The sequence below is a fragment of the Labrus bergylta genome, chromosome 6, assembly GCF_963930695.1.
Source record: "Labrus bergylta chromosome 6, fLabBer1.1, whole genome shotgun sequence".
In the NCBI taxonomy this organism is placed as follows: Eukaryota; Metazoa; Chordata; class Actinopteri; order Labriformes; family Labridae; genus Labrus; species Labrus bergylta.
In genome coordinates this window covers 21124470-21136879 of record NC_089200.1, presented here as the reverse complement: position 1 = coordinate 21136879, position 12410 = coordinate 21124470, and the positions used below count along the sequence as shown (strand labels likewise).

General features: G+C 40.4%; 1 protein-coding gene across 1 annotated transcript; it reads left to right on the top strand.

The window, feature by feature from the left end:
• The first annotated feature begins 2366 nt into the window (after nt 1-2366).
• s1pr3a (sphingosine-1-phosphate receptor 3a) lies at nt 2367-5749 on the top strand. Its single transcript, XM_065955979.1, has 3 exons — nt 2367-2430; nt 2533-2605; nt 3291-5749. The coding sequence occupies exon 3, from the start codon at nt 3422-3424 to the stop codon at nt 4616-4618; it is 1197 nt and encodes a 398-aa protein (XP_065812051.1). The 5' UTR covers nt 2367-2430; nt 2533-2605; nt 3291-3421; the 3' UTR covers nt 4619-5749.
• The last annotated feature ends 6661 nt before the right edge of the window (nt 5750-12410 follow it).

The following is a 12410-nucleotide window of genomic DNA, read 5'->3' as shown; positions in this document are numbered from 1 at the left end:
CAGCTTCACAACCAGTTTATTCTGAACTGTACTAGAGACTATTTCAACCCATGCAGACAGATAAAGATGTCCACTTTATCAGTTTAGCCATGGTAAGGCATAACATATCATTGATCTAAACTTAGCTAACTCAATAAAAACACCAAATATAAAATCCTGCTCCCTTCTATAAAATGTAGTACTTGTGGAGTTTTTGTCCTTTTGGTTCTCAAACATTATCTTACTTTACAAAACAGTTGAAACTTATAGTTAGACTAAATGTTTTTTGTTTTCTTTTTTACCCTGGAAACAATAATTGTTAAAACAGTCTTACCAGAATGCTATTAAAAGCTATTTTGAGGACTTTGATCATCAAAATAGATAAGGAAATAGCTTGAATATTTTCCAATTTTCTAGTCATTTACTGTAAAGGACCTCCAGTCAATGTTGGTTTAAACTTGAAATTGAAAGTCCATTTTTGACGATAGAAAGAGTCATTCAAAATGCTTGTATCATGAGGTCATTTTCCTCTCTATCTGCTGATAAACCTTCTGAAACACGAACAAAAGCTTGAAAAAAAAGTCATTTAATAGACCATGTGTTTTCTTTTCTATCCAGAGTTAAGGTGATATCCCTAACAGTATTTCTAGATATATATTTTCATGTTACATTACATAACATTATGTAAGGCAACATCACGTCATGTGACGTAAATGTACGTCATATGACGTTACTCCACGTTACAATAAGATAAGCTACCATACAATACTATATGTAACGTAAAATGACATTGCTTACCTTTAGTTGCATGCTTTTTTCTGATTGACAGAGAGGTTATTTAAAATAAAAACTCATGCCATTTTTGGGCATTTAATGATTATATTGGACTGATGAAACAGATATGTTAACTCTAGTAGAATGTACATATGTAAAGTAACTTGTTTGTTAAATGGTTAATTTGCAGCTACAAAATAAAAATGCTGAAAGGTCTTGTTAGCTTTGTTTGTAAACTCTATTGTAAAATGTATTTTAAAGAATGTACTTGTTAAAGAATGTTAAATGGTTACATTGTCATTGCAGCTACTTAATAGATGTAGTAGAACAGCAAAATTGATTAAATGTTTATAGTCACATTCCACCCATAGTTATATACATTACATTGATAAAAAATTATCCAACATCTGTTTTTTATCCTACATAACTTTTTCCTGCTTTCCTTACGATCTGGGGATAACTTCTTGCTCTCTCATTTTCCCAGGCTGAATTTGAAAGCATGGAACCTAAACTCAGAGACTGTCATATGGGAAAACTGTAATAAATTCATAGCATAACACTAACAAAAGAGATGAAGCCTCTACCCTTCTGTTTCCAGCCATTGCACCATCCAGTGGTTGGAATAATGGGAACTTAATGGGGATGGAAGATGGGGGCAGGGTGAACGTTTAGTAGAGTTTAAGGGACAGGTCTCACAGTCTTTTCAATCAGTGACATATTTTTGTGGTAGAATAACACTTAATAAAAGATTGTAAAATGAGAAGGAAAGCATGACTCTTCCCTTCTCATCAGTTCCAGTTGGCTCCAATGGGAGAGGTCTGACCTATCTCACACTCTGAAGGAGCAAAGTGAAACCCATGTCGTCTTTTATTTGAGCATGAAAAACAACGAGCCATCAAATCTCAGAAACATAATGGCTTGCCACTTCTTTGGCTGTCAGTGGAGGTGATGAACTCCACAGTAAGGAAATGAAACACACATGTCCGTTTTAATGAAAATGTGGTCAGAACTGAGGTAGGATATTATTTGATTTTTCTGGCCAACGTACAGTATGACTTTGTTGGACAGAGGTGGTGATCGTTCAATATTTCTGACTCTAAAAAGAATATGCATTAGTTACATATGAATCTAAAGAGTATGTCAAATAAACAAACAACCAGTGCAAATACAGCAGAACTGTGGATTAAGAGTGTTTGAAAGGGAGTGACCCAACTTCTGAGAGCATGAAATGCCTCAGGGCAAAAAACTATGTTGGGACAAGTGCTGCAATTTTATGACACAGACAAATTAAGTGTTCTTGTCTGAAAGCGTCAGCAGATCTCTGTCACTTACAGTAAACAAAAACATAACTCTTCAAATTTACAAAAAATAAAGCAAAATGAACCCAATCAATCAAACTCAACCAGACTTAATCAAGTTTAATGACAAGAAGTGACACATCTGGACAACAGTACAGCGTTTGGCAGAGTGACACGCGTGGCTTTGACTCCTGAAACATCATTAATGGGGAGTAAGGGGGGGGGGGGGGGGGGAGGAGATCCCGCCCCAAAGGCTGGGAGGGGTGAGTGTTTTGGTTGAGCGGGACGCACAGAGGAGCTGGAGAGAGTCTCAATTTGGAGAGGACACAGAAAAGTTCATGACACATCACATAGTTGACGTTTGGAATAAAATACCTCAGTGAGTGGAAACTTTAATTCCACCGAAGAGAAGATTTGAACGTTTGAATTCACGTCGAAGATCATTCATTTTTCGGAAATCTTTCTTCTTTTATTTGACCAGGGAAAACTCTTCAAAGTTCTGCGAACTTCGCCTCAGCACAGGGATGTTGAGATGAGACCAGGAACTCCAGCAGGTAAGAAAAGGTTACCTACTATAGCAGTGTTGAATAGACTGTGTATACACTGTACTTGTTCGTTTTTTTGTCTGGTATGGGAAGTTGGTGAAGTAGTTTCCAAATGATTTCTCCATTAACATTCCAGCAACTTTTCCAAACAAGTAGGGAGGAAGTAGGACGTTTAAGTAGTGTTCAAACGTCACTTGAAGTTTTGTTCTAAGAAGGATCATCAATCATTCCTATTTGTTTGAGTGTGTTTAAATGTGGGATTTCATAATTGAACGTAATTATGAGGATAAACCACCGAATTACATGCGCACTGAGGTGTAATTTCTGGATCAATATCTAGTCAATGAACTTCAAAATATATGAACCTTAAAGTGATAACGTTTAGGAAACTGCATGAGATTTACGAATAGCGAGAACTGGGCAATAAAGAAAAACATGTAATGTCCATACAGTTCCTCTTTATTTCATCGAGTTCACTGTAGTCTACTTATAATATTTGCTTTATGTTATTAATATATTCCAAGAGGCTTCTTCATTGGTTAAGATACTTCAGAAAGAGAGACTTTTAATCATAGTAATCATTCTCTAATGATTTCTTAGAGATTTGTTGAAATCTTTATTGAATTATCATATGTTGCTGGGTTTCTTTTTTTGTGAATGGAAAGATTTAATTTTGCTGCACTCTGCCTGACAGGTCATTAAAGAGGCTCTAAGATGCCAGTCGTGACCCTGCCAGGTTGAGCAGCCTAGCCTCCCTCTTCTGTATCCAGTGCTGTGGCGCCCTCTGCTGTGTGACCGAGGAAGGCCAGGGAGGGAGTAGACAGAATGGGGAACGAAATTGAGGAGGGGATGAACACAGTCATCGTAAGCCACTACAACCAGTCGGGGAAGTGGGAGAGGCCTCGCAGCAGCGGGGCCTGTAAGATGGCTGTGCTGCTTTTCATCTGCGTGCTGATTGTTCTGGAGAATGTGACAGTGCTGCTTGCTCTCTGGAGGAACAAGCGCTTCCACAGCCGCATGTACTTCCTGATAGGAAACCTGGCACTGTCAGACCTGTTGGCTGGCGTGGCCTACGTGGTAAACATTTTTACTTCAGGCAAAAACACCTACTTCCTGACACCAGTGCAGTGGTTAGCCAGAGAGGGCAGCATGTTCGTGGCCCTCAGTGCATCCACATTCAGTCTTCTTGCTATTGGGATAGAGAGGCACATGACAATGGTGCGTTTGCGCCCATGTGAGACAGCAAGACGAGGGAGACTTTTAGGACTTCTTGCAGCCTGCTGGCTTGTGTCAGTGTTGCTCAGTGCTCTGCCCAGTCTGGGCTGGAACTGCCTCAACAGCCGGGCCTCCTGCTCCACGGTTCTGCCACTCTACGCTAAGAGCTACGTGGCTTTCTGCATCAGTGTGTTCAGCGCCCTCCTGGTGGCCATCATCATCCTCTACATCAGGATCTATCGACTGGTGACCTCCAGCGGCCGCAGGGTGAGCAGCCGGCCTTCAGAGCGCTCGCTGGCCCTGCTGAGGACTGTAGTTATCGTTCTTGGAGTGTTTGTCATGTGCTGGACCCCACTCTTCCTCCTGCTGCTGCTGGATGTTGGGTGTAGCCCAGATAAATGCCCTGTGCTCTACCAGGTGGACTGGTTCATCGCCCTGGCTGTGCTAAACTCGGCCCTCAACCCGCTCATTTATACTCTGTCCAGCAGGGAGATGAGGGCGGCGTTCTTCAGGCTGTTGTGCTGCTGTCAGACCAGCATGGACTCCACTGGGACTCCGGCGATGGGAAACCCACACCTGGGCACCATCATTCCCACAGCGGAGAACAGCAAGACCAGCTTGGGTGGAGGTGGCAGTGGAGCGGGAAAATCCACGCTGGGTAGAGGGAAGAGTCTTCCACCTGTGAACTCTGACAACAAGCATGTAGATCCCTCTGCCACTGCTGTGCCCCATCCTTCAGGACCTGCAGACCTGCTATCAGCTGTGCTGGTGAAAGCAGGGGCTCTACCGCCTCTCAGTAAGTTCTGATTGGAAGCACCTTAAAGAGGCCTTACAGTCACACAGAAATTGAAAATCGAACTGATATACTCCTGCTATCTGCCACTTTTTGTTTATGCACTATGGAAAGTTCAACTTCAATACGATGAAGGAATTATTTTCTAAAAAAGATGAAGAAAGCCGTTAACAATATTATCCATAACGCCAGAAGGATTGATTGAGACAGCGAAAACCTATGAAATACGATAGGACTTCTGGGACGTGGACCAAACCAAGCCCAAAATTAAATCTGTTGGCTTTAGTCAATTTTTGTGAAAACTTGCTTACGCAACAATTGAACATATTTAACTTTAATACTGTTGTGTCTGTGTATTTGTTTGTTTCATTTTGTCATTCTAAGAAGAAAAGATCAAAATAGGGCACTTTTTTGATTGTGCTGTGAAAGTATTTTTTAAACACCTGCATTTTCCATCACGACTGAATTTTGCAAACTATTTATTTTCTGTGAAAACATTTGCAATCTTAATACTTTTAGTATAATGTTTTGTTGTGTGTTATAATTAGGTTGTGTGTATAAAAAACACTACGGTACTAGGATTTCATTTTTTGATTGTGTTATGATTTGATGCACTGCAAGAGAAAAAAAAAGAAAAATTGACTAGCGGCCTCTAGAGGCTGCAATGCTCACTACACACATGAAACATTGTCTTATGACTAAAAAAAGGAGAGAAAACGGCATCATTAGATTTTAACAATGTGCAAGAACTTTGAGTTTGTCATGATAATGGTGTACGGAAAGAGCAGTGTTTTTATTTAAGTCTGATGGGTTCTATTTCTGCACAGTGAACATTTTAAACTCAGCTGTTCATCATCAGGACTGGCTCATCGTTCATATTTGGGTTCAGCTCTACTTTGTCAGCATCAGCTGCACTGTGAGATCAATTAATGTGTGTAATAACTGCAGTAATGAACATTTTCTCCTCTCATCAGCATATCTAGAAACCACTCAGACGTCAACTAACCACTAGTGAATAGGAGTGTTGGATGTGAAGTATTTAATGGTGGTAGACTGTAAATTACATTTCTGCCTAGGGTGTTGAAGTGCCTGATACCATTATAGCAAATACAATAAAATCCTATTCCCCTTTTATTAGCTTTTCACACGTGTCATGTTTTTATATTAAATCAATGACTTGCCTGCTTCCTCACACACATGCTCAGTGTTGATCCTCTGCATTTAATGTAATGCAGAAAACACAAACGGGTACTTTCTCTGCACTTCTTGTTCCATATTAATAGTAAATGTAGGCACGGGTTTGTCTTTTATAGTCAGAGTTCTCATACAGGCTTCAGCCATGCATATATTGATGTATAAACCCTGTGATTTGTCACTTTATAATTTGCTATTCAGATATGTGATTTAACCTGCTGCACTCATTTAATATGCTAATGGTTTGAGGTTTGATTGATGGTCTCATATTCCCGTTCACAAGTAGACCTGGGTCAACCTGTGATGAATAATGCAGAGAAACTCTTGATATGTATTTTAACTCAGGGTTTCAGCTCAGTAAGGTCAGGTATCTATTAGTCATGAAAGGAATACTGCATGAATCTCACTTCCTGTTATTGAGAAATAAGCTCGTCATTGAATATACGCTCTGGAACTAAGGGTGCCAAAGCTCATTTTGTTTCATCTCTTTACTCACACACACACGCACACACACACACACACACATTTTCTGGCTGAGGTTATGTTTGATGTTTTATGAGATACAGTATACTGTATTTGTCTCCTCTTTTAAAACCCCTGTGAGGAACTTTCATTTCATGTTGATTTTGGCACCCCCTGTGGACAAAGTGTCCACATCTCATGTTTTAGAGGTTCTTTTTTTTTTAAGATTTATTTTGGGCTTTTCATGCCTTCAATGCAGAGAGAGGACAGTGGATAGAGTCGGAAACCAGGACCAGGGAGAGAGAGCGGGGAATGACATGCGGAAGGGGGCCACGGGTGGAAGCGAACCTGGGCCTACTGCTCGAGACGAGAGTCTCAATACATGGGACACGCGCCCTAACCGTTGCGCCACCAGCGCGCCCCTAGAGATTCTTTTTAACAAAATATCTCACCCTGATTTCTTTTAACAGTCATGTTAATGTACCAGACGTTAAGAATCTTTGCCTTGGAAACAAAAGTCTGTCAATCACTTTGTCTGACACATACTCCTGGCTGCAGTGGAGTCAGGCATTTATTATGACAGTATAGAAATAGTGTCTTTTTTTTCTGATGTTCTTATAAGCTATCGTAGTTCATATATCAGTCACTATACATAGATATCAGTATTATTTTTTTAGTCTTTTTCCTAACAGATAAAAACTCCTTACAGGAGCTTTAATAACAATGACGATTGCACATATTTTAAAAGATGTGCACCAAAGATATCCTGACTTCATATTCAGAGAAGGGTTTCACTTTTAGAGTCATGATTCTGAAATATGATATGAAACTAAAAGCTAGTTAGAATATGTTTTTATAAATGCTGGTATAAAGACATTAAATTATTCAGTTATTTGGTTGCAGCAGTGAAGGTTACTCTGACTTGAAGTGATAAATGGTCTGATCACAGCACAGTTTGCTGCTCATACCACATTACACAGCACAGAGCAGACAGGAGCTGACAGCCTGGCATTTCATACTCACCTCAGCTTAAGGATGAGGCTCTGCTCCGCACCAGCACATCTGATGGAAAAAGACAGTGAGGACACAGAGTACCAGCCGAGCCTTTCCAGCTTAAAGGTCACCGACTGCTTCCTGACAGACATGTGCGAATGCTCTCTTTCCTGGATCGGCCTGGAATAAGAAAACCCTGATGCCATCAGGAACGTTAGAAAATGCTAGAACGTTCAGTTCTGCGGTTTGTAGTCTCAGCACTCCTGTGTGTTACCCTCTCCCATTTTTACACCATCATTCTCCTGCTCCTAGACGTTGAATTGTCGTTAAATAAAACTATATTTGTAACTAGTTTGCAAAGAAAGAAAGATAACACATAAAGGAAGAAAATACAGTTGGACATATTAGTCCAAATTATTTAAAGACTACAGAATATGGCTGCTAATGTTGTGTGATGAATGTAAACACTTAAATCCAGACTTTTTGTGTTCAAGTCATGGTTGTTATAGGGCAAAAATACTTATGGCATAAAATGTCATGTATTGAAATGCACAAATTGAACACTATTTACACTCTCATTGTCCCTAGTTTCATCTTCCTTTCCCTCAAGCATGTTCAAATGAACATTTATAAATACGTTTTCCATTTCTCCATCACACCTGAAACAAACAGTGTTTAATGGCATGTGCTAACTGGGTCACACACCTTAATAAATCATGTTAACTAAATAGCCGTCACCGGCCCTCTTTGAGGATTTAGACACGCTGGATTTGAGTCATTCTCTGTGCACAATGCCTATTTGCATATGACTAATGTGAACACGACAGAGGACAAGAGAATCACACCACCCCCTGTCATCATGATCCTGGCTTTATGCTGCTGTGTGGGAAGGACGGGTGCATGCATGGTGTTGTGCAGACCGACATGTATGTGTTTGTGTTTTTCAGAGATATTGGTGTGTGTTTGAGAAAAGGAACAAAGACTCCATCTGGTCCAGGCTCCCTGACTGTGCCAGTATGAAACACTTCTGTTATCCTCGAGCCCCTTTTTTTGAAGCATCTCGGAGGTGGAGTGGGGCCAGGCGGAGAGCGGCGAGGGGTCCCATTTGAGGCCGAACCCCCCTCCAGGCTGAAACCATTCTCTCCCCTATACAGCTGATGGTGTGTAATGATTCTGCTCCCCTACCTTTAACTCCTTCGCTCTCCGATTCAATATGGTGTAATTACATGAGCAACAAAGAGATTGAAGACCCGTGCAGACTTTGGTGATAAGCTCCCTGACATCAGAGGGCTTTATCCCAGGAGCAGCTGGGAAGAAGGTCACATCGAAGGAGGATATCTGAAGGAGCCGGCTGAGACTTGGATTGGTGGACATTCCTCCCAGCATCCCCCTTAGCACCCCATTGCCATTAATTCTCCTTTCGAGAGCTGATCGAGTACACTCCAGTTGAGTTACAGCAGGATTACTACAGTAACAAAAGAATATTTGATCCAACAGTCATTTTTACATCTCAGCTCAGTCCTATCTCTATTTTCTATTTCCTGAAGCTTCAGCAAATACATCCTTTCTGGGATAGCTTGATATTTTGGAGTCTTAAGCCTAATGTGTGCCTTGTAGCACTGTAGTATTCATTATCAGGTATTAGTTATACTTCAATTAAATAAAGATTAATTGCTCACTTTAATGGCAGAAAATCTGTAAAAAGTCTGTCTCATATTCCCAGAGCCTCAGGTAGAATTTTAAAATAGCTTTTTTGTCTAAAATACAATCTCATTAAGAAAAAAGCCGCTACGACAGAAGCTGGAACCAGCAATCCATATTTTACATCCTAAATGATCCTAATCTTTAAATGGTTCTCAAAATTGTTGACAAGGAATTTTTCTCATTTTTGACTAATCCCTAAATTGATATATTTCTTGAAACTAATGTGATTAATGGTAAAAAATGTCCATGTAGCTCTGCATTAGGATAGTAGTGTTTTCTCAAAGTCAGAATGTCAGTATGTTTTTCTCCTGAGGGCGGGAGAATAATTGCACATCCACTTTAATGTCTGTGGATGACTCTGAAAAATATCCTGTTATGAAAAAGATTACAATTAATATTGATGCCTCTTTAAAATCTTTAAAACCAAACAAGCCAAGCATATATAAATACTATTTCTATATAGTTACCATTAATCTCTGAAACCACAGCTGGGGAGTAGGTGTCACACTAGTATATTTGTTTTTTTACATTTTGAACTGAAAATATTCAAAGTAGGTGATACATCTGACCATAAAAAGACAGCAGGATGATGGGGTGTTGGTCTGGTGTTTAGGTTTAAAGAGGCTTTAGTCCTCGTCACAGACCTCAGCCCTTTGCTGCATGTCATTCCACTGTCTCTCTTCAGCTGTCCTTTCCAATAGCCCCCCCACCCAACCCATCAACAAAAAACGAAGAGATGATTGAGGCCCCCCTTTGTCCACAGGTGGTGCTTGCATTTATACAAACCATAAGTTCCTCATATAAGCTTTAGCTGTTTTTATGTTGTCTGCTGCCTCCTGCTGATGGATTGTTTTGGTTGGTTCATCCTTTCAGGTCAGTATTTCTTCTTAAACAAAAACTATTGTTCATTTTATCATTGTGTGTGTGAGAAGTGCTATACAAATAAAGTTTGATTGATATAGTAACAGTAGCACTAATTAAACTATAGTTAAAGTAAATCCCAGGGCTGGCTAGCTTTTCATAATGAATCTGGGAGGAAGACCTTTCAGCACTTTGCATCATAAATTGAATAAACTTCAAGGACATTGAGACTTGAAAGTATCGTACCATTGTATCACCTCTCACTGTGTGATGTTGATGCCATTTGTTTGTGATTTTTATGTGGCAGATGGAGTCTGTTTTGTCCTGATCCTGATTTTTTCCTGCTGTATTCTGAAAAATAAAAATAGATATTGCCTATCGGATTTAATAAAAGGTTATACATTCATCGCTTTTGTGAATCTCTGCAATCTTCATTTTTTGCCATCACATTATTACAGATAGATGGCAGAAGTGGATAAGCATTCTCTTCCAAATCTCCCCTTCTCTACAAATCCCCCAAACAGCAGCAGCTGCTTTCACTCCAAACCTTCACTGATTGCAGTCCTCTGGCAGAGCCCGACAGTCTGCGCACACCTGCTCACACTGACCTCCAATCCATCTCCTCCACGCCTGCCTCACACAACTGCAGGGATTAGCACGTCTGGGACCCGGGAGAAGTGAGAGGGAGGACGGCAGTCTCTATTCTCACATGCGTGTCCTGTCCCTCACTGGTGGCATTGAACGTGTGCGCACAGCTGGCTGTGTCCCTCTCTCTGTGCATGCAAGCAGCCTGGAGGTTTGTGGGTTGCATGAAAGAGGAACTGCAGGAGGAGAAACGCATGACAGACCAAGAGTGTGCATCTTATGTAAAGGTTGAAGTCCCTGACTCATCCTACTTATCTTTAGTTACCAGTAACTTAACAAGGTTAGAATATATATACATATTCAGAATTGAACAATTCATAACTTTACAAATCTGCATTTAACTTAAAATTAAGTATTTGAGGTTAGCAGTAAACAACAGAAACTCATCAGGTTATAATGCAAATATCTTTAAATTCTGAATAATATATAAAATAACTTTCATTCAGTTTGACATACAGCCAAACTAATTTATATGAAAGATATAACGCTGTGTGGTCTTTGTTTTGATTTACGAGTTCATTGCTTATAAGACGTTGATAATATACTTTAAAGGTTAACAGTTGTAACTGAATAATTAAAGAGGTAGTGTAACCATTTTTAGCACACATTTCAGTTAAGGCGTCAGTAGGAGTGCTTTTCAGCCTGTAATCAAGGATTTAAGGCACACACAGTCTATTTCATCAAACCTGACTGGTAACCTCAGCTACATTTTCTAAATCAAACTGTTTTCTTATGACAGAGTCAAGGGCAACATGTCACCATATTTGCTTTCATAGTCACCATCAGTAAATTTCCATTTTGTGGTCAGATGTTTGATGTAGTTATGAGGTTTTTTTGTCTTTTTAAGGCAATAGATCTTTCATCTACAGCATTTTTGACTTAGTGTCCCACGAGGTCATAAACCCACCTTGAGCCAGAATGCACAACACCAGGACCCTGAAATCAAAGCAGATAAATGGAAATCAGCCCCAGTTAATTTTCTAATTTATACCTGTGCTTTTAACCCTGACAAGTGAAAAGTGTCAGCAAAAATTATAGACACCATTCTTTCAAGCTCTGCATGTGTGTGCGTTTTGTGGTTTCCTCACATGTTCTCTCGCTATGTACTGATCACAGGTGTTCATTCCTCCAAGCACGTCTGATGAATTAACAGCTGCCGTCACTGCATAGCTGCCAGATCTGACATTACACACACCCTGATTCTGATATGACAGCTGCACGCGACGCACGCACACACACACACACACACACACACACACACACACACACACACACACACACACACACACACACACACACACACACACACACACACACACACACACACACACACACACACACACACACACACACACACACACAGCTGTACAAGTACACACAAACACACACAAACTTAAAATGCTGGGAGGAAGGTGTCATTTATTTCCAACCTACATGAAATGAATGTACACCTAAAAATAGAGTTTAAAATTCCCTTTTAGAAATACTGAGCAGACAAAAGGTAAGAGCTGTACAAAAAAACAGAGAAGTGGGAGTGTGATATTTGTTTGATTTTTACATGCAGCAGTTCCTCTGTCGTTATTATTCATATTTCTCCCTGGGGAGCCATGTTTGAAAAATGGGACTATAGCAGCCCCCCTCCATGTCACCGTCTCTCTCGCTTACACTCACAAACACTCACACATGCACACAAACACACTTGTTCCAAGTCTTGTAGGAGAAGTACAGACAGGGAGTGTCTCCCTCCTTCTCTCTTTTCCCTCCTTCCCTTCACTCTTTTCTCCCAAATAGAAAGGGATCCAGTTTTTCTCCTCTCTCCGTCACGCGGGTAATCAGCCTCTGCTATTTCATTTGGCTCCGTAATGAAAGCAATCCCAGTGCTTTTCAGTGCAGCGCAGCCCCAATAATGAGGGCTGCCTTACCGCCCCTCAGCCCCCCTCCCTCCAA

Coding starts and splice junctions, on each gene's coding strand:
- s1pr3a (XM_065955979.1), top strand. CDS start 3,422: ATGGGGAACGAAATTGAGGAGGGGATGAACACAGTCATCGTAAGCCAC.